At 37.6% G+C, this 23,046-nt stretch overlaps 1 protein-coding gene across 1 annotated transcript in view; it reads right to left on the minus strand.

The window, feature by feature from the left end:
• The window catches only part of npffr1l2 (neuropeptide FF receptor 1 like 2), a gene marked incomplete at its 5' end in the record, with an annotated part of 39,582 nt that extends 16,834 nt beyond the window's left edge, over positions 1–22,748 (minus strand). The window contains 2 exons of the mRNA XM_084114315.1: positions 22,379–22,567; positions 22,715–22,748. Of these exons, the coding sequence (XP_083970441.1) occupies positions 22,379–22,567; positions 22,715–22,748 (223 nt within the window). The remainder of the gene's footprint in view (positions 1–22,378; positions 22,568–22,714) is intronic.
• Positions 22,749–23,046: the final 298 nt, after the last annotated feature.

Here is a 23,046-nt window from a genome sequence, read left to right on the forward strand (position 1 = left end):
CAACAGTCTGATGGAGCTGGAGTTACAGCCTGTGGTGCAAAGCTGTTGAGTTTGCTGCAAGTAATAAAACAATCGAGAGAGACATGCTGTGAAGTGAGGAAGTAAATATCCTCGGTATTATGTATCAATCTATGTCTCAGCAAGAACCAAGGAGTTATCTTTGTAAAGTCTTTGGAGTTGGACACATGGTCCACAAGGGCACTGTAAATTACCAGATAACCATACTCATTACTTTAAGTTTAAATGGCAGCAGTATTCTGCCCTATCTCAGAACAAATACATTAAATATCCTCACAGCATGCACTGAATATGCTCTACTAATTAGAGAAAATGATGACTGGCTATTAAATGATGACTGGCTTTGACTAAGCTATAAATTGAATTGATCTGTCTTTTTTTAACAGAATCTGCCTTTCAAATTATATTGCAATACAGAATACTGAATCTATTAAGATTCAGTTGACTCTCCCCATCTGCCCTTGTCCGAAGAGTTTTGATAGTTTTTATATTTGCATGTTGCATGTAATTATGCATAATTTATAGTTACTACAGTAGCTATATGTAACAGGTGTAGCAAGGACACTGTAAAATAAAGTGTCACCATGATTTGCAATACAACTTCAACACGATAAGTACATTGTACTTATTTTTTCATAGTTAAAGCTGCAGTCTGTAACTTTTTTGGGTTAGAAATGATCCCAAATAAAAAATTTAGCAAGTACATCACCAGCCAGTGTTCAAAACTCTCTGCTTGCCTTAGCTCGATTCAAAACGGTAAGCTTGAAATAATGTTTTTAAATTCCAGTGGTACTGGTGGATTTCCGCGGGAAATGTCTTTGCGTCATTACGTCACATCTGCACACATAAAGAAGGTGTCTCGGCTAGTAGTCTATGTTGAGTGTGAGGATGTTGGAGGTGGAGATTTGCATTTTCGGACTGTAGCTTTAAAGACACTTAATATAAATACTTAATATATCCATATCTGGTTAGTGTTGTTTTTAATCTGTGCGGTGTAATTTTTTGGTTGACTGAATGAACACTGATTGTAACGCGAACTTGTCATCTTGATATTCTTCAACACCATTTTGATTAAATTTATGAGCCCCTAATTTGTACAGGAGAGGAACTGGGCCATGATGTCTGATGTATTATTATTATGAACAGCATGTGAGGTCACTGAATTATTTAGCAAAAGTTCACTAGAAAGGCCAGAACTGACTGTTTATAAATAAATATGTGACCCTGGACCACAAAACCAGTCACATAGGTCACAATTTTGAAATTGAGATTTATACATCACGTGAAAGCTGAATAAATAAGCTTTCCATTGATGTATGGTTTGTTAGGACAGGGCAATTTTTGTCCAGGATACAACTATTTGAACATCTGGAATCTGAGGATGCAAAAAAATCGAAACATTGAGAAAACCCCCTTTAAAGTTGTCCATTTATGCTCGCGATTATGCTGCATTCACTCACAAAAATAAATGTTATTTATATTTACGGTAAGAAATTTACACACTATCTTCATGAAACATGATCTTTACTTAATATCCTAATGATTTTTGGCATAAAAGAAAAATCGATAATTTTTACCCATACAATGTATTGTTGGCTATTGCCTCAAATATACCCGTGCGACTTGTGACTGGTTTTGTGGTCCAGGGTCACATATTATGATGAAGAACACTCTTTGACCTTTTCCTCACCAATAATGTTTTCTTTAGCTGAATGCAATGTTAATACAGAGCTTCATATAATTTTAAGTTCCAGTTGATTAACTAAGACTCAACACAAAATGCGCACACCCAAAGGGCAAAAAGGGTAACACTTTACAATAACAGTACACAAATAATCATGTACTAATGCCTGAATTAATATTTACTTTAACATGAACTCATGATTAGTGAAGACATGAACTAATCATGAACCAATGAAGAGCTATCCTTAACTACAACAGGAGTCATAAGTATTCATGCATGAATAACAGCAGCCTTAACTACACGTTACATGTTTGATAGTTAATGCATTAATTAACATTTGGGGGTAAACTAAATCAATCAGGCTCTGTAAGAATAAATAACCATCAGCTCCGTCAGCTTCGTCGCCTTCGCTCATCCAACACCATGACTCCTTCCTCTAGCAACGCGGCCTGGGCTCCTCCCACCATCTACACCACCCTAGTTTCCTCAGTTGTCACATCTCCCGGATTCCTGCCTTCCATCAAAACCTCCTTTCTTCGAACTGCTGGCTCGAGGTTGCACCTTTCTGGTGAGGGGGCGTACTGTCACAATTCTGTTCTGTTTGGACTTTGTGTTATGTCACTGCTGTTTACTGCTTTGTGTTATGACACTCTTTGTTGCCATGGTTATTGATTTCATTATCCTGTTCAGGTGTGTTTCCTCATCATCTAGTGTATTTAAGTTTATGTTTTTCTGCCTTTAGTTGTCCGGTCTATTGCAATCATTGTAATTAGTACAGCAAATGTGTTCAAAGCTTTGTGCTAGAGATGGATGGTAACCTTAACAACTTTCAGAAACATTTTCCCACCGCAGCGAGGTTGGTCTAAGTCAGGGGTGCCCAACCCTGCTCCTGCCGATCGACCTTTATCTCCAACCTTAATCAAACACACCTGGCTTTAATTTTCAAGTGATCCTGAAGACCTTAATTGGTTGCTTCAGGTGTGTTTGATTAGAGTTGGAGATAAACTGTGCAGGACAGTCGATCGGCAGGAGCAGGGTTGGGCACCCCTGGTCTAAGTAAAGAGTTTTTGTGGTGAAGTTATATAGGCTATTGCTCTCACTGATAACCTCACCTTTCCTTTTGTTGATGTCGTGGATTATGGAGAGGTATGTGGTTTGGTAAAGGTGCCAAGGCCTCTTTAGGTCACAGTCTTTGGCCATTGGCCAAGTCTTTGGCCTTGCACCATTTATTGTCTTTGATCCAGCCAACCATTTGCTCTTTGGTTAATGCTGTAAATGTGGTACACTGGCTGAGGTGAAGTTCGGTACAGATGTCTTTGGGCTTGGTAGGTACTTTGGGATGAACTGCCTTGGGTTTGGTTAGTGGTTCTATGACCTGTCTTTGTTTGCTTTGGTTTGTTTGCCTTTGATCTCTTGTCTCGTCAATTGGGTCAAATTCCATACAGTTGGCTTCTAGCTGCAGCCAATCTGCAAACTCAAAGAGGGAGAACTTAGTCTTATCTGGGTTTCTCTTGAGGTGATGCCTGGTGAATTGGGTTTGTTGTGAACAAGGAATATCCATTAAGTTTACTGGTTACATTGGTATGGGTTGTCATCAGCATATGCACATTTGTGGGTGTGTGTGTGTGTGTGTGTGTGTGTGTGTGTGTGTGTGTGTGTGTTTTTGTTTATATTACATTGTGGGAACCAAATGGCCCCACAAGGATAGTAAAACCTGAGATCACCTCCATTGTGGGGACCAGCCAGCGGTCCCCATGAGGGAAATGGGTTAATAAACATACTAAATGATATTTTTTTGAAAATGTAAAAATGCAGAAAGTTTTCTGTGATGGGTAGGTTTAGGGGTAGGGTTAGTGTAAGGGGACAGAATATACAGTTTGTACTGTATAAAAACCATTACGTCTATGGAGAGTCCCCATAAAGATATGTGCGCCTGTTTGTGTGTGTGTGTGTGTGTGTGTTTTATCATTTACACACACAGCTCTGGCAGGAATTAGGAGGAAACAACACACAAACCATCTCTATATGCTTGAGCAAAAACTAAACTAAAAGTTATATTTGCATAGTCAACCGACAATGTGGTTTGATTGGCTGTCTGTTCGTGTGATCGGGGCATGAACACTATGTAGACTCCTGTCCAGCAGACGACACAGGTGACCCCCTCTTCAACATGAAGTTGGGAAGGTTACTTTTAAAATGTATTTTGCTACATATAACAAAATACATGCTTTAAAAAGTGATTTATAACGTATTCCGTTAGATTACTCAAATTTAGTAACCTAATCTAAGATATGTCTAATCTTAAAGGGATACTCTACCGATTTTTCATATTAAACTATGTTATTCCCTTATCTAAGACGAGTTGATACATACCTCTCTCATCTCAGTGCGTGCACTTAATCGCTCTAGCGCGCGGTGACACTTTGAAAGCACTTAGCTTAGCCCAGTATATTCAGTGGTATCTAGCAGCAATGAATTTAGAAGTGACCAAACACATAAGCGTTTTCCCTATTTAAAAACAGTTACACGAGTAGTTATACGACCAAGTATGGTGACACAAAATAAAACGTGGCGCTTTTCTAAGCGGGTTAAAAAGGATAACTATAATGTATGGCGTAATAGCACTTTTGGAAGTACTTCGACTGGCGCAGTAAAAAGTCACGCCGGATCCTCTTCCTCTCACTTCTGTCAATAGTGGGAAGAGGATCAGGCGTGACTTTTTACTGCGCCAGTCGAAGTACTTCCAAAAGTGCTATTACGCCATACATCATAGTTGCTGCTAGATACCACTGAATATACTGGGCTAAGCTAAATGCTTTCAAAGTGTCACCGCGCGCTAGAGCGATTAAGTGCACGCACTGAGATGAGAGAGGTATGTATCAACTCGTCTTAGATAAGTGAATAACATAGTTTAATATGAAAAAACGGTAGAGTATCCCTTTAAGGTATGTAACACAAAGGAGCATATTAACTTGATGTCTTATTTTTATGTTTACCACTTCTAAATATCTACCAGTCATCAGATTTTGTCTTCCTCTGCATTTTATTTCAGTTTATATCAGTTTTCCACAGCATTTCTAGATTAAAACAATCATTTAAATGCACCAATCAAAATAAATTCAATATTAATTAACTGCAATAAAGACCAATGTAATTTTAATGCAGTATAAGAATATACTCAAAGTGCTTATCATTCATAGCATTTTTCAAATTTGAGTAAACAGCTACTTGAATTTGCAGTAGAAAAAGAAGTAGAAATTAAAGCAAGTATTATATTCACTTTTACTCTTAAATGTTTTAATATTTACGTTTACTCTCCAACTTGAGCCCAATAAGGGTGATTGTAGCAAGAGAGTGTGCTCAAAAGTAGCCCTGCCTGACTAAATAGTCATTCTACCGGAGCACTTGAAGGCAGGGTGGTGTTGTATTTCAAGAAGAGGGATTTAATGATTGGATAGAGCTTCAATAAATCCAAAGTCTTGCAAGGATCTTGGAGATTGTTCCGTATTTCATCTTCTGCTTTGGTGCTTGTCATCTCTGTATTCTCAAAAGAGAATAAGTTGTCATCCATGTCTCCTGAAATCTGTCCATTTTTAAAAAGTGGTCAGTTCAGCAGAAGACACAATGTCCAGAAGAGCAGCCTCTTTTATCCTTCTCATATTTTCCCTCTCATCAGCAGGAAGCCACCACTAATTGAAGTGTGTGACCGTCTAAGTGTGGCCGAACTGCACCCTCAATAAACTGCATTTCTCAAGGAGTACACAGCAGTTCTGAAACCTCTCGCCTATGCAATTGATCTCCTCCAAGGGGAAAAAAACAGTTTTCTTGACTTTATAACTCTGACCATTCTTGGCCTGAGAGCCAAGCTAGCTGAAAAGATCTCTTAAGTACAGTTTTCGGCAAACATAATCTCAACAATTGTCAAGTCAATTGTCCTTGAAAAACTTTTAAGAGTGTTTTATATTGTATTGCAATAACAATGAATTGGATTCAGAGCTGTTAAGCTTCAAAACGAATCCAAACATGCCAATCATAAAAGTAGCCAAGACAACTGGCACAGTTCTCCAAGTAATACAATAGATTTGTTTAATGAACAGACCAAACTTTAAGTGATTACTTCACTGAAAATCCTCTCCTCTCTATGGAGAGACTACCGCCACAACAGAATCGCTGAGTCAAACTTGACAGTCAAGGGTGTGTTTCCTCCAAAAGCAACTATGGATTTAAGTTCTGTCGTTACCAATAGAGTTCAATGGAAATTACAACCATAGTTAGCTAACAATGCTTTTGGGAAACACACCCCAGATCTATCAGATTTGTGAATAAATCATTCACACTGGTTTTGTAAACCAAAACAAATGATTCATTGAAAAGATAAACTCAAAATAATCAATTTGTTCACGAACTTGCATAAACATGCCAAGATGATCTACCTGAACATTTTTAAACAGTCGGAGAATCAATATTTGCCTTATTGTTTAAAAATTCCCAAACCGTTTATATTACTATTAAATTAAATAAATAAGATTAAAATTCAAAGTAATCACTTTGATAATAAAAAATACTTTTCGGATGTAACTGTAATTTGATTACCATCTATTTAAAATTTAACTATAATGAAATACATTTACTCATATTTAGTTTTTTAAATATGTAACGTTGTTACTCCCCAACCCTGTTTATAACACCATATTGCCATATTACAGTCACCATGAAATCAAAATTGACAATTTCTGTTTTTGTACTGAATATTACAATATTTGTTATAAAGGATTTATCTGTGCACGTCATTTTTCAAAAATTCACGTGCCCTCGTAATCCTTAATCAAAATAACTTCACCTCCCTCTTGCAGTGACATCTCTTCTCTTCTCTGATGACGCGTTTACTGGCACGAGGGTGAGACAACCTGTTACTCACAGGAGATTGACCAATAGCAAACCACAACCATCCAATCAATTCCCAATGGACAAAATCAAGTTCCACCCAACATTTTTTCTTCTGGTTCAAGAAGCCGTTTCACTTGGATATACGTCACAACAGGGAAGAAACGACTATTGAAACTTCCATTTCATCCCGACATTAAATGTAGTTTTGTTCGTAGCTTTTTCTGCATGTGCAGCCTTCAGTGTACTTCAGCTAGTGTATGCCATACAATTTCTTGTTATATTTTTGTACTGTTGATTATTTTGGTTACACTTTACAATACGGGTGCACTAATATGCATTAATTCATGCTTAAAGGCACACTGTGAAACTTTTCAACCTTCATAATATATTTCCAAGACCCTTGTGATGGTACATCGACTTACAATAGGTTGAATGACACGTCTGCCATAGCCTGACGGGGTCTGTATCGCTTTTACTGGCACTATGTAACTTAGGGGTTCGGGTAGTAACCAGAGCACAAAAAGAACTACAAAATTCGACTGCTTTACGGCATACGTCACTTCCCCCACCACTTCGTCAAATTTGGACGTGAGAGGCCAACCAGCGTTTGTTTTCGGCTTTCGTGCGTATGTTTTTGTCATGGGGGCTGTTTACACCTGGCCACTTCATGCGTTTTCTCAGATGGGATAGCTATCCGATCGTGAAAAGACCAGGTGTAAATGCCCTCCGAAACGCATTCAAGACGGATTTGAATTCGATCGCTCAAACCACTTCAGGAGGAAGTCTGGCCGCATTCCAGACGAAACTGGACAAGTGTAAATGCATCTGGTTGTTGAAACCACATATGTAAATTGTACTCCTCTCAAAAATGCTAAAAATAAAAACGTGTGAGAGCGTGTTATAGGCTATATGTTATAGACAGATATGACAATGCTACTGGAACACGCATCACCCCAGATGAGCAACTGAGCATAGTCATCAAGAGAACATGCAAACTTTCACAAATCAAAGTGAAAGTAAGTCGCAGACGCTTAACACACAATCATCATCATTAAAAGTAAAGAAATGAAATGATCTTACCAGGGCTGTTGCCGCTCTCTCTTATTGCGGTCTTTGATTTTGAAATTTTAGCTGATGATCAATAAAATGCTGTTCATATCTGTTGCTTTCGGTGACGTGCACTCCATTAAATCTGCATACAGCGCGGGAATTGAAGATCGGATTTAAATCCGTTTCGCAAAAACACATTTATGTGACCAGGTGTAAATGGAATTGTTTTGATAAATCAGAAATCCGATCTGAGAAAACGCATGAAGTGGCCAGTAAATAAATCTCTTATTTGTAAACTTGTTTGCATTCTATGTTGTATGTTGTTGCGCTTGCTTGTAGTATGTTTTTTTTATATGCTGTTCATTCATTTATTGCTGATAATTAGACCAGTCCAATAATTTCCACATATGTCTAGCTAGCTTTCGATTATCAGAGCTGTTAACAGACTTGCTAAAAAAAACACTCGTTTCTCTTACGTGTTTTTTGCGTTATGTTTTATTGCCTAGCTTGCCTCACGAACTAGTTTGCCAGCTGAACTCAGGTGTTGTGAGGTGTATTTATCACGTAGTCCTGAGGGATATCAGACGACGCTGTTGACGTTGATTCTTGCGATTATCATGAGAACAGTTTATCAGGACATAAATAAGCCTAACGTAGAGGTTGTAAATAGTGTAAACAAGTACAATTTGCAAACTATTATGATAAATTGCAATAATCATGTCTTCGGAGTCTATCTGTGCCTATTCCATGCCCGATGCAGGTACCGGTGTACAGGGTGGGAGGTGGGGGGGTGGAGGGGTATTTACGACAGTGCAAGTATTCCATAGCGACTCTAGGGGTCGCTGTTTGACAAAAACACAATTCCTTCACAGTGTGCCTTTAACTAATGCACAGATAATCATGTGTTAGTGTATGACTCATGAAGAACTAAACCATTAATTAATGATTACTGCATCAGTAACTAATAAAGATTCTTAATGATTAATAGATTAAGTAATATATGAATTGTTATTAATTAAATGTGTCATATTGTATTAATTTCTTAATAACATATTTTATTAACTAACAGTGTAATTAATGTGTTAATTACCACAATGGGTTGAAGTCATGTACTTCAACTTCGAATTGTCTGCTTTAATTAATCATTAGCTAATGATTTGCAAATGTATCATGTTATGACTTTACTTGTTGAGGCACATGACTAACTAATTGTTACATAATATGCCATTTTGGTTTTGACATCCACACTAAGCCATGGATTTCAATTTCCAACCATCGACAACCAAGATTTCAGTGAGTCCGATGAACCTTGTTGTTCATGGCACAGGAATATGTCAGGTTAAGCTTGAGGTCGTGGTACACTGAGAACATGTGGCCGAGCACTGCTATTTCATAGCACTGTGTCTAGACTGGACAAAGACAATAAAACGTCCATTATAGTCAGTGATACTACACTGGATGCGGCGCGACACTACACGACAAAACCCTGACAGTAAACTGATGCCACATTCTATTTCTGACGTACTCCGAGCTCTTGTGCTAGTTCTGTTATGAAGGACAAATGGACTTACAATGGTCTGTCATGTCCAGTGTAGACAGCTAGTCTCGTCCAGTTTAAACACAGTGTAACAGCGGTCAGGAGTTCAGATTCTGGTGTGCTGATATTTGTGTACAGCCCAACTTACCAATCCTTCAAACACATTCTTTGAAATTACATTCACTGCATGTGCAAACTGTCAAAACCCATAAATGGCATATTACTTAACAATTAGTTAATGGTCATGTGCCTCACAAGTAAAGTCATAACATAATGATACATTTGCAAATCATTAGCTAATGATTAATTAAAGCAGACAACTGGAAGTTGAAGTACATTGCTTTGACCAATTGTGGTAATTAACGCATTAATTTACACTTTTAGCTAATAAAATATGTTATTAAGAAATTAATACATTATGACACATTTAATTAATAACAATTCATATATTACTTAATATATGAACCATATAGAATCTTTATTAGTTGCTGATGCAGTAATCATTAATTAATGGTTTAGTTCTTCATGAGTCATACATTAACACATGATTATCTGTGCATTAGTTAAGCATGAATTATTAGTGCACCAAATTGTAAAGTGTTACCATTATTTTCTCATTTAAACTAGACAGAGGACACTTTGAATCCATTGCTTTCTGTCGCAATAGAATGTAAAGGAAAAACTATTGAGTTTGTGAAAGTAATCTCTGTTATATACCAGAAATTGATGCATGTATATTTTGCAGCAACAACATGTTATTAGTAGAAAAATCTTACTTTTCCCAAGTTCACTAACAGGTTTTAATGTGGATGTCTTTGTGCATAAGTTTCAGGTTCCTCTTTGATCTCAACTAGCCAAATGGAGATCTCTCATTTGAGATCAGGGTTTCATTATGCACAAACAGAAGCTTCAGGTGTTCTTTGTTATGATGCCCCGTATATTGCTTTTAGAGGGTATGTATAAGACACTCATAGCAATCTTCATGTGCACATCCATCACAAGATCAGTAAACATGCTTGAAAGAATAATATTATTCAATCCAACTTAATCAAAGGCTGAAATTGAAGGCTTTTTTTAAATCAAGTACAAGCTACAACACCGAAGCTTGTCTTCTTTTCATGTTAGGTGTGCAAATTTCGAAATGTTTTGAAATCTGCCTGACCCCTGCTTTTTATGTTTCTAGAAGCTTGAAAGCTCCGGTCCCCAATTCAATGTAACTGCATGACAAAAGAGTGAACAGAATATTTTTCAAAACATCTCCTTTTGTGTTTCACAGAAGAATGACAATTTGGCAAACATGAGGGTGAGTAAATGTTCACTTTTGGAACATATCCTTTAAAAATGAACAAAATTGCTACAAGTGTTTTCACCAATGGTCATGCACAGCTTGACCTTAGTTCAAGGTAAAACTAAAACTATAATGTAATAAAAATTGGATTCATGGGTTGACTAATGCTGCCTCTTATATGTTGGACAGAACCATTCGCATACCACCAATTACTTCCATAGCCATGGAAGGAAAGAGTTGTGTTTTACGTAATTCATTCTCTGCATTTTGTAAGTATTTTTGTTTGATTCACCAGTTGCCATGGTGTCACAAAAATGGCAACACCAGTGCTTTTGCATGGTCAAACGTTTGTGTTGTGGTAAATTAATATAATGTCTAATATCTAAAACTTATTACATCTGTTGTTTTATAAATTCCAACTAATTAGCAGAGTACATGCTTTTCAAATGATTTGCATTTACATTAAGCAATAATAAATACCAACTCTCATATGTTTGTTGATAAAACACTAGGCCTACATTTTATTTGTTTCATTTTGGCAATTAAAGTAGGCTAATTAAAATCAACTAACTTTTTTTTATCCCACCAGGCAAGTCCTCAGTACCCACTTAGTATAGCTCACAGTTCAAGGTTCAGTGAATTGGTTGACTCAAGTTGTTGACTCAAGAACATTTAAGTCCATAAGCAAGCATTATAACAGAGGGGATACTGTATGAATCTTTTGAACTTTGGTATATTTCAGCATATATGCTGTACAATACTAAAGAGAGTATTCAATGCAAATGACAAAATCTTCTAAGTACCATTCACAATCTCTCTACTTTGACTCTGCTAATAGCAGAGACATCTTTCTGTAGTTATTCTATGAAAAAACATATAATACAATTTAAAGCCAGAACCACATCGGAAATTCAATTCAAAATGCATGCAGGTGGAAAGGAGTACATCAGTACATCAAGTTAAACTAAATGAAAATGAGAAATTTAGCCAAATGTTGGCAACTAGCTAAGATAAAATGTTTAAGGGTTTTTATATTTTATTTTATTTTTTCAGTTTTTTTTTTATAGTTACAAAAGTTTGTCAATGTAAAACAAATTAAATTTCCTCTACCTTCACACAGTAAGTTTGTAGCTATTTTCATAGTACAATTCCATTGTGAACTGGTATTGCAAATAGTTTCCTGTTTTTGTTGTGTTTGTGCGTAGACTATATATGCATCAATTACAAGATCATTCTACTCCCTGACATCTCACAATTTGTGCTCACATGCACTCAGGCACACAACTGTTGATTTTTTGATTTTTAATAAATGTCAACAAGGGCTTGCAGTGAGTTTTGCACTGATTTGAAGGAACAGGAACAAGCGCCGAGAGAAATACGAATGAAGCAGAGCTTGGGGAGATGTAGCCATCAGTTTGATGTTTTTTGGCTGCTGCTTCTCTTGCCCTCCTCTTGCAATTTCATTGGCAGTTACTCGTCTGCTCTCTTGCTAGTCAGGACAGAGCACACATCTGATGACAAATGTGTGTCCTATTGCAGTGTTTTTGTTTTTGTTTTGTTTTTTGTATATTGGTTCAAACATCTCAAATGATTCCTAATCTAAAACTAAAAATCCAATTTCATCATATTTTGAACAAGTAAATAAAACCACATCATAGCATGAAAGAATAAGAATTTTAACAAAAAAGTTCAATGTTAAAGAACAAGGCAAGTCTTACATTTGTTCTACATGTTCTACATTTATTAAAAATATATATTAATACAAAAAATATTTATTGATTACAATATTTGTAGGCCAAAACATTGACTTGATATTTTTTCCCCATTCAAGCACTATATAGCGGTCCTGTTGAGTTTAGCCCCAGCCCTAATCAAACACACCTGAACAAGCTAATCAACGTCTAATAGCAAGGCATAGCATTTTTTTTAAATTAGGGTTGGAGCTAAACTCTGCAGGACAGCGCAGCGGCACTCCAGGACCGACGCTGCCCATCCCTGCCCATGTATGCGGTGGGGGTGTTGAGAATTGAGAATGAATAGGGAAAAGTCAAGTGAGAAGAGGAAATGCCTCCATCACGCTATATGATTGGATATGATTGGTTATGATTGATATATATATATATATATATATATATATATACACAGTGAGGAAAATAAGTATTTGAACACCCTGCTATTTTGCAAGTTCTCCCACTTAGAAATCATGGAGGGGTCTGAAATTGTCATCGTAGGTGCATGTCCACTGTGAGAGACATAATCAAAAAAAAAATCCAGAAATCACAATATATGATTTTTTAACTATTTATTTGTATGATACAGCTGCAAATAAGTATTTGAACACCTGTCTATCAGCTAGAATTCTGACCCTCAAAGACCTGTTAGTCTGCCTTTAAAATGTCCACCTCCACTCCATTTATTATCCTAAATTAGATGCACCTGTTTGAGGTCGTTAGCTGCATAAAGACACCTGTCCACCCCATACAATCAGTAAGATTCCGTTTTTCTGCACATGGGACAGGGCGACTGCACTGTAATAAGGAGAGGATGACCGGGGCCATGTATTGCGAGATTTTGGGGAACAACCTTCTTCCCTCAGTTAGAGCATTGAAGATGGGTCGAGGCTGGGTCTTCCAACATAATAATGACCTGAAGCACACAGCCAGGATAACCAAGGAGTGGCTCTGTAAGAAGCATATCAAGGTTCTGGCGTGGCCTAGCCAGTCTCCAGACCTAAACCCAATAGAGAATCTTTGGAGGGAGCTCAAACTCCGTGTTTCTCAGCGACAGCCCAGAAACCTGAGTGATCTAGAGAAGATCTGTGTGGAGGAGTGGGCCAAAATCCCTCCTGCAGTGTGTGCAAACCTGGTGAAAAACTACAGGAAACGTTTGACCTCTGTAATTGCAAACAAAGGCTACTGTACCAAATATTAACATTGATTTTCTCAGGTGTTCAAATACTTATTTGCAGCTGTATCATACAAATAAATAGTTAAAAAATCATACATTGTGATTTCTGGATTTTTTTTTTTTTTAGATTATGTCTCTCACAGTGGACATGCACCTACGATGACAATTTCAGACCCCTCCATGATTTCTAAGTGGGAGAACTTGCAAAATAGCAGGGTGTTCAAATACTTATTTTCCTCACTGTATATACATATATAGTATAATATTCAAGTATACACGTATAAATCTCATCAAGTTAGTTTTTTGAGCATTTTTACATTTATTCCAAAATAATAACTAAAGGCACAATTTAACAATTTAAACAATATATTTTATTTGTAAACTGATTTGTGATATTTTTAATAGGCAACCTATTTTAATCAATTATCAAGCTCAGTAAACACTGTCACAGACACGAAATCTTTAATTTCCCCAAGCTGATTGCTCACTAAAAATCCCTTCATCATGATGTGACATAAAGCGGTGATATCTAAATGGCTGATTTGCTAATTACTTTTTAAATAGTCTTCCCATTAAACGCAATAATTTTCTTCATTCAGGCCAATTCGCGAATGTGCACGAAAACAAGAGGCAGGATTTAGCACAAGAACCAATCATATCCAACCATAACCATATACAATCATATACAATCATAGCACGATGGAAGCATTACCTCCTCTCAAGTGACTTTCTCCCATTCAGTCTCAATTACCCTCCATTAAACCCACAGAATGTTTTAGGGGGTCTGTTAAAATTCAGTGGGTTCAGGGGAGGCAAGAGAGACGCGGACTTCCACTGTAACTTTACCTGCTGGTGTCGCTGTTGGACAGTGTTACTTTAGAAAAACAAGTGATTTATACACTTTTTTTATGCAACATTTTGTAATATTTGCGTTGGTTTTTTTTCTAATATGGATTATTTTCTCATCCAACTTTTTTGAGGAGGCAGTGCCTTCCTTGCCCCCTCGGAGGAAACGGCCCTGATATATTCTGCTGTACACTGTATGTAACAGATGTAACAGAGTCATTTTGCAATCCCCTCTGCTTCAACATTTCCCTGGTTGCATGTGCAGTTTTCCACTCTGACTGTCCAAGGACTTTATGCCTTGATGACACTCAGCAGCACTTTAAAATCATGGAGTACTGCTGGACCAAAAACCCTGTTTCCTCTCTATTTTTCTAGCGTTTAATGCAGAACACCAGCTGGTCGTATTATAATGATAGTGGACCAGTCCTGTATCATATGTTAATGTCACACTTAACTAAATAATCACAAGTTAACATGTTGCTTTTTATTTTATTTCTTTATCATTTCAAACACCAAGACCACTAATACTAAAGCTCTGCTGAATTATTAGTATCTCTCTGCAGCTCTCTCATCTTTTGATTAGTCTGGTAGATCCTGACTGCGATATCAATTGCTTGACGCATCAATTTCTTTCCTCTGTTCATCTGCTCCGCATGTCTGGCAAAACTCAAGCATGCCTGGATGTACGTCACCCACACCACAAACCATGTCTAAATTATAATAAGGGCTAGTTAATGAGCACAGTTTAACAACCTCACCAATCATTTAATTGATGGTGCTTACCTGTTATTAGAAAGTCTTGTCAAGTTTTGCTTGCAGGCATTTGTGTTTATATTCTAAATAAATCAAATGTGAAACTCTATGGCTTTCATTATTTTAAAAGTGCTTTCAAAATGCTTTAGATTGCAGTGTTGCCTAGCAGACTTCAACCAAATCCCACTTGTTGTCTTGGAGTAAACCATGGAAATGGAATGAGAAAAACTAATTATGGTGGTATGAGCTTTGTTATATCTAATAATAACTTATTTCATGGGGCTTGCATGCTTTATGATCTGACTGACTGACAGACAGACAAAGAGCTCTAACACAAAAAAATCCCTTTCTTAACTCTATCTGGATAAAGAGCTTAAGGCTATGGATATGAATGAATATATGAAATCAGTTAGTGTCCCTTTCTGATTCTTTTGCTTTCTTTCAAACCTGAGCAACATTTCATGGAAATATTGTAATAACACTTGCATATCTGCAATCTAAAAACATTTTTCTAATCTCCAGTTAAAGCTAGCAATATAAGAGACAGTACGATTTCTAGAGATGATGTTAAAATATCTCAGGCTATTTAATGAAATAGCTGCTTGACATCATCTGTGTAAATATTGCAAAATATAAATCAGACATCAGAGGAAGCTTTCACACAGGGAATGCAAATCTAAATGCACCGATGACAGCTGTGTCTGCAGTACTAAAGATAGAGCAATAATCATTATGACCAATATTTCTTCAATGTTTATTTGTTCTTCAATACCGGGTCTACTGATTAATCGAACTATTTACCCAGCAATACTGCAGCACACCAACAGGAAACCACACAGGTTCAGATAAAGCTAAACAAAAGTGTAAACAAAACAATAATTAAAATTTAAGAGACTGAAGCATTAAAATAATCAGTAGGTAGGACTATTGATTATAAAAACATTGCTCAGCTCAAAATATAAACAATGAATCCTATTATTATATGTTTTTGTGACTTGCATTAAGGTTGATGTTCACAGAGCAATGACAGTCAGGTAGGCTATATTAGAAAAGTTGTGAGACTACAAAGCACAATTTACCTGAAACAAGCACAACTGGAACTTTTGAATTTGTGTCAAGGTGACTGTTTACCATTCTCGAGACATTACAAAAGAATAAAGCAGACAAAATATTATTATGTTTAACGTACCTGCAAACGGGGACTGTAGGCTACACGTTTCACTCCTGTGCCCTGGCGTGCGTCAAAATGTACGTAAATGTCTTTAAGTTACTTTTAACTGTAGCTTTAAACAACAATGTTTTTATATGCAGTTGGTAGGCTATATAATAATATTCCTCTGTCTCGACGTTCATAAATGAACTTGTGTGGCTGAGAAAGCTTGAAGGACGGCTGGTGATCACGTCGTGTTATTGGCTTCTCCGATGATCCGCTCTGCGCTTCCAGTGAAGCTCTGAGTCAACAAGTAACGCGGACAGGAGAGCCCTTTCAATCATATTCACAGCATCTTCTCTCAGCCCCTCCACGCGCTGTCTCTTGTGCACGCCACGTCTTTCCGCTGCTCCCATTCTCATAAAAACTCACAAGGTCTGAAAGACAGCAGACCTCTGCAAACACCAGCACACTCATTCTTTTCTGTCTTTTAATAGTCGTAGATGCTATATCTTGCTCATTCTACATAACATGTAGAAAAATATGGACGAAATATAGGCTATGTATATTTTTAAAATAATTTTCTATTATAAAAATTATTGGGTGTGATTTTTCTTTATTGTTATTATTGTTGCCACTGTAGGGATGGAAATCACACACTTTCGATTCCAATTTATCTCAACGATTCCAGTTTGTTAATGGTTCTATTAGGCTACGTCTATTTTTACTATATTTGAAGTAGAAATATTTTGGAGCAAAAATACACTTATTAATTGCATTTAGGCTACTACCCTCATGCAAACGTTGCTTAATGAGATCATTGTTGTATTTGAAATCGCCCCCTATACTCTCACTCACACTACATTACTCACTAATATAATCCATTTGAAGGAGTGAATGAAAACGAGTGAGTGAATTCGGACACTGAATTTAGCAACTGGCAGTTCTACCAGAAAGACTCGGGAGAAATAATAATGTAGCCTAACAAAGCATAGCCTACATTTATTGACAGCCCAGCAACCAATTATTTATAAAGTTCTTCGGCGTAGGCGTTCGTAGTGCATAATCCGAGAGTAGCGGATCTGCATTTTCTGCCTGAAGACGAAGGCCCCGACCCCCCGGAAGGTATAGACAGGACCATCCTGGTGGTAGTGGGTTGGGTGAAGCCAAGGTGATTGTTGCGTCAGCATCTGCGAACTCAAACATGTGTAAAGTACCGATCTTTTATACAGCAAGTATAAGGACATGATTGGATAGATGTGAAGGTAATAAGTGACGTAGTAATTAAGTCTTCCTCGCAGAACTTATGCTGAAGCTTCATCTCCAGTAGGCCTAGTAATGAAAAGATTTATCTTGAACTTGAATGGAAACTATGTATACACGTTAAGTAGCCTATGATATTACGCTGAAGCCACATTGAACTAGCGGTTTGGAAAATGGATGAATTGATGATTCAGCTGGCGCCATCTTCAGGTCAGACGTTAGAGTTAATTAGGCGCATGACTCTAGCCATTGAGCATACATCCCTTTCCCAAATTCCAAGGGCCCTTCCATAAATCCATTAGCAAAGGGAACATGCGATGGTCACTTCAAGGAAGTAATTTAATTGTTTATGGTAATGTGATCCAGTGTGACATGTCCTCGCGATTCATTTTAAATCTAGATATAGCGGTAGAGTTGGAGTTAATGTATAAACAGAATAATTCAAGTTGTTTTATTTTGTTGTGATATATTACACACAAATTTATCATGCATCTCATATATTCATATTAATAACATAGGTAAGAAATGTGTTTATTGCTTTATGTGTTTAATGCTTAACTTATAAAGTTAAGAACAGATCGGGAACACACACATATAAAGCATATTTTAAAAACAAAGCCAAGCCATTGTTGATTCTCGTTTTATTACGAGCTCTGACGCGTTCTCTCAGATTCTCATCTTTTCTGAATAGAATTTTTTTTTTAAAAAAATGGGTGATTCCCTGGAGAATTGAGATTTAGCTGCTCCATGTCAACCTTTCTCTCTTGTTGTGACAACTAACCTATGCTGCTCCCACACCATAAATGCACAGCGTCAGAATAACTGGAGCAACTTTTCTCTATTTACAGATAGAACGAGACACATAAGTACGCAATTTCCTGCGAAAACCACCCCACCCGATCTAAAATATAAACACTTAAAATAGGCTTACTATAGTGAATCAGGGTAAGACAAAAAAACATTTTGGAAGAAGGATTGATGATGTATTGAATCATTATTTAAATTGTGTTCATTCTGAATAAAAAAATAGTTACATAATGTACCTTTAAGTTAAGTCTGGGATAAACTCCAGCCTTCTTGCGACCCTAAAGTACAAGCATTGAGAATTGATGGATGGTTAAAGTTAAATTGTGATAATTTTTTACAGTAATCCCTGAGCAACTTGCTGAGCAACCAAGCCTGATGATAGAATATTACTGAAAGTTTTATTGGAAATATTTTCTTAAATTACAATACATGCATATTAATTAGTAAAAAATTACCGGGTGCAAAATATACTGCAAAACAGAAATGACTGTCATGCCTGATGCTTCCACTGTGCCACGTCACTGAGACAGCAAGCATTATGTGCTATGCAGACATCAGCACACTGATTCTTTTCTGCCCTTTAATTAGTCGTTTAGAAAGCTCTATATATGAATCGAACAAGCCTTTCACCTTCCTTGCCCCTTTAATATTTTCTCTTTATCCATCCTTTTTTAAATGAAATCTCATTGGATTATATTAGACTCAAGTCAAAAATCCTGTTTGGCAGAATTCTCTGCTTAAAGGATCAGTGCAGCCACAAATATAATATCAGCAGATGCCTCATAGCCACAGTGACCTTGCTTCTTATTTGTGATAGACACTCACAATGAATCCCTCCAAATAATTCAGGAAAGTTTTTCAAGAACTATAACTTTGTACCTTTGCATTAGAGCCATGTGATCACATTTAAATGTTCAGTACGTTTCTGTGTAGGGGGCCACATATTTGATTCTACTTTAAATAAACAGAAATCATACAATGCTTCCATGGATTGACTATATATACTGTACAGTATACAGTGTATATAACTATAGAAATGTATAGAAACGTAAAGCTTAATTTTATGAGTAGGCTTTTTTCTACGACACCCCCTTCCCCACATACATTATGTTTTGATCAAGCCTTATTTGATCCCCCAAATAAAATCTCCCCCCCAGTCTTTTTTGTACCAAGGTTTTCATTTGGAAAAAAAAGATAATTTCAGATAAAGCGCTTTGTGTGTAGTTGACAGGCTGGTACAGGTCTTGCACCTCTTGCTGTTGAAGACAAAGACCCACACTCAGCAAGTGAAAGGTTCTCATTTCTCCTTTTGAAAGGAAGTCATAAGAGCACTTATAAAAGTCTTTTTCTTAGTCTGTTATACAACAGCAGCCACTCCAGAGATAAACATAGCTATCAGACAATCTAGCTCAATTAATCAACCTTGACATGACTAGGTTTATGTACAATTAAAATGTATGCTATGACAGCTCATATGGAAGCTAGTGAACTCTGTTACTAGCTACTGTTGTTGTTTTTTCTCCCAAAAATGAAAATTCATGTGTTGTTATTTTTTCCATTAACACAAAATGACCATTTCTGTATGACTAGTTCAAATGAAGAAGAAAGATTTTTATAGAAGAATTACTTAGGTCTGTTTTGGTCAAAATTTCTCATTTTGTATTCCAGAGAAAAAGTTAATATGGGGTTGGAATGACATGAGGGTGAATAAATAATGAAAAAATCATTTTAGATTAACTATTCTTTTAACATTTACAATAACAAAGCTCTTTTCCAATTGAAAACTTTTCTAAAAAAAACCAAGCAAATCTTAGAAAAACTTAGCTTTCCTCTACTGCAAGCTGTGCTGACATAATTACATTTGACAGAGCATTGGCAGAGCATCTACAAATATATGCTCTATATTTCACTTCAAGATTATGAGACTGCATGGACATTTGGTATTTTATCTCTTTGTACATAGATAATTTTTCAGTCATAGGTAAATATTCACCAATCCACCATGAAAACCAGATAACAGATGACTGCTCAAATGATAGAAGTTAAAAAATGTCTAATCATTTAACATAATGAGATAACTGCTTGTTCCCTTTCAAAGTGGAACATTGGGAACGCCATCAGCGTGACCAGTGTCTGAGGCACATGTAAACAAAAGCCAATAATCATTGGCAGATGGCAGTCCACGACGTCACATGCGAAGTGTGGTGATGCTTGATAAACACCTGAGATACACACCATCAGAGAGTATGTCTGGCTTTTGAGGAAGCTAAATGCATTCATTGTTCTGTATTCACTGTGGGAAGCTCCACTCATGCTTGACTCTCTCGAGGGATGAGATTGGAGTGTGGCCGCGAGGCGGCAGGGCGGGATCGATCGAGGGGATTGTTGGTGGAGCATAGGGAGGAGTCTGACAGGAATTTTTCCTATTTTGGGCTTCTCCTGCTATCTTGCTTTATAAATGCCTCATTCATTCTATTCATTCTTTAATGTCGGTTCAGGAAGCCTCTTCTGACCTGATTGTTTAGTGTGATTTGTCTAATTCTGAGGAATTAGATGCAGAGAGAGTTGAGGCAGGTGTTATTAATAATCTGCCTGTTCCGCATTTAAGTTTGTGATCCTTTTATTCCATCTATATCTCCACATTAAGGTGTCAAGAAAGTAAATGAATTTATATTCGGCTCGTATAGAACTGTTGGAAACTTTTCCTTCGTCAAAGCAGAGACCAGGAGACATTGGGATATCTTTCAACAGAAGTTACTCTTTATTGAGAACTCGCTGTGCGTTGCTGTAGTCATCAAGTCTAACTAGGGCAGTAGACAATGTAGTTTATATACATTTCAAGGGGGAGGGATTTACATTGAGGTGGATACACTCAGAACAAAGCATGTAAATGAAGTATACAGGTTTAGGAACCCGCCCTAGACTCTAGAGCAGGGATGGGCAACTTCAGTCCTGGAGGGCCACTGTCCTGCAGAGTTTAGCTCCAACCCTACTCAAACACACCTGAACAAGCTAATCAGCTTGTTAGGATAATTAGAAAGCTACAGGCAGGTGAGTTTTATCAGGGTTGGAGCTAAACCCTGCAGGACAGTGGCCCTCCAGGACTGAAGTTGCCCATCCCTGCTCTAGAGTGTTACCAATCCTAATCCAATCAGCATAACTATTCAAATGCATAATGCTTATCCAATCAACCTAACTATTCAACGACTGGGGCTGGGGCTCGGGCTCCAAGAGCCATTAAAGACAAAAGGTGAGAGTCTCAGTAATCTGACTCATTTAACTTACAATAGAGAAAACAGGTCTGGCTGGAATCTCTTGCTGGAAACTCTGTTTAACAGCTGATATAATCAACATTTATACTTCAAATGCTAAATTCAGTCTACTAAACTTTCTCAGTTTATATACTATTGTATTGCGACCTAAATGAAACATTTAATAAATTTGTAATACAACAGTCTTTCCCATGTAGTCAAATTATTTGCCTGTGAAGAGACGAGGATGCGCAAGCTGAAAAACTGCTTGCGAGCTATCTCTCCCCTGGTGCTGCATCCTCTTTGAAGGGTCCCCCTTGCCAATGGAGCGAGCACATTCAGCCGATGAGGCAGTCATAGAGAAGTAGACAGAGTTTGGGTCTCAGTCAGCAGCTTTCAGGAGATACAGTATATCCCTCTCTGGGTGTCTGTGAGGGCTGAAGGTTACCCCCTTAGGGTTGATGCAGGGTGAGCAGAGTTATGTAGGCAGTATATATTCCCTCTACTTCGTCTACCTCCCTCCCATTCTACTGTTAGGTTTTGAAGTAGGGATGTATATTCCACTTTAGATGAGTGCTTTGCCTGGTTCGACAATGCTAATAAGTAGAGAAAGTTCGCCTGTGAAGCGTCCCTGCTTGTTATCTGTCACATACTATGGTCTAGTGCTAAAAGAAAAAGATGAAGCACTAGCTATAGCAGGTCTTAGAGTGCCTTGGTTTAAGGCAGGGTAAGTAAATTACTTTGTGGTCTTAAAGAAGGGCCAATTGGCTCCCCTGCTGCTTCCTTGGGGTTTAGAACCTGATGAGAGTTATTGGGCAAACTGCATTATGTCCTGCTCTCATTTGCCTCTCTTTTCTGAGTAAGGGTAGAATGTATGCACCCACTTGGATGAGTGGCAATATTGAAGGGAGGTGCTAATTACTGAGGTTTTTAGCACCTTGCACCCGTAGAGCCTTGTCAAATTCTGGTGAGATATGCCTGACATAGCTGAGGTTATGTTGGATATTTTCCCATATAGGGCCATTTGGCCGGGGCCTGTCCTGCAAGGGAGGGATGAAGGTGTAACAGCTTGGGTTTCCCTTGCTGTAGAGCATAGAAGCTTGGGGGATCTTTCCTAGTATTTTGGCTTAGGGAGTAGTGCCACTTTATGAGTCACATGGGATGCGCCCAAGGGGTTCACACACTTCTGACTCTGGCTGGGTAGTCTGTAAAGTCCATTTATGCTATGCCCTCTATGTTTGTACATATTCACAGACTAGTGAGGCAGGCATACCCTCAGCATGGGATAGTGGGTATTTGTTCCCCATAGCGTCAATACCAAAACACAGCATTGAAGTTCCACTTTGAAAGGGAATGTCTCAGGTTGCATTTGCAACTTGGTTCCCTATAAGGGGAACAGACACTGCATTTCGTTGCCATACCTTAGGCCTGTCTGTGTGTCTCCTTCAGACAAAAGAGTTGATGTAACTCAGGTGCCTGTGTGTGACGTCGTGGACTACTGTCTGCCAATGATTACTGGCTTTTGTTTAAACGTGCCTCATGTCATTCTGATGCCGTTTCCCCATAGCATCAATGACAAGACGCAGCAATTCGTTCCCCTTCTCA

This window comes from Abramis brama (genome assembly GCF_963993115.1).
Source record: "Abramis brama genome assembly, chromosome: 5".
Classification (NCBI taxonomy): domain Eukaryota; kingdom Metazoa; phylum Chordata; class Actinopteri; order Cypriniformes; family Leuciscidae; genus Abramis; species Abramis brama.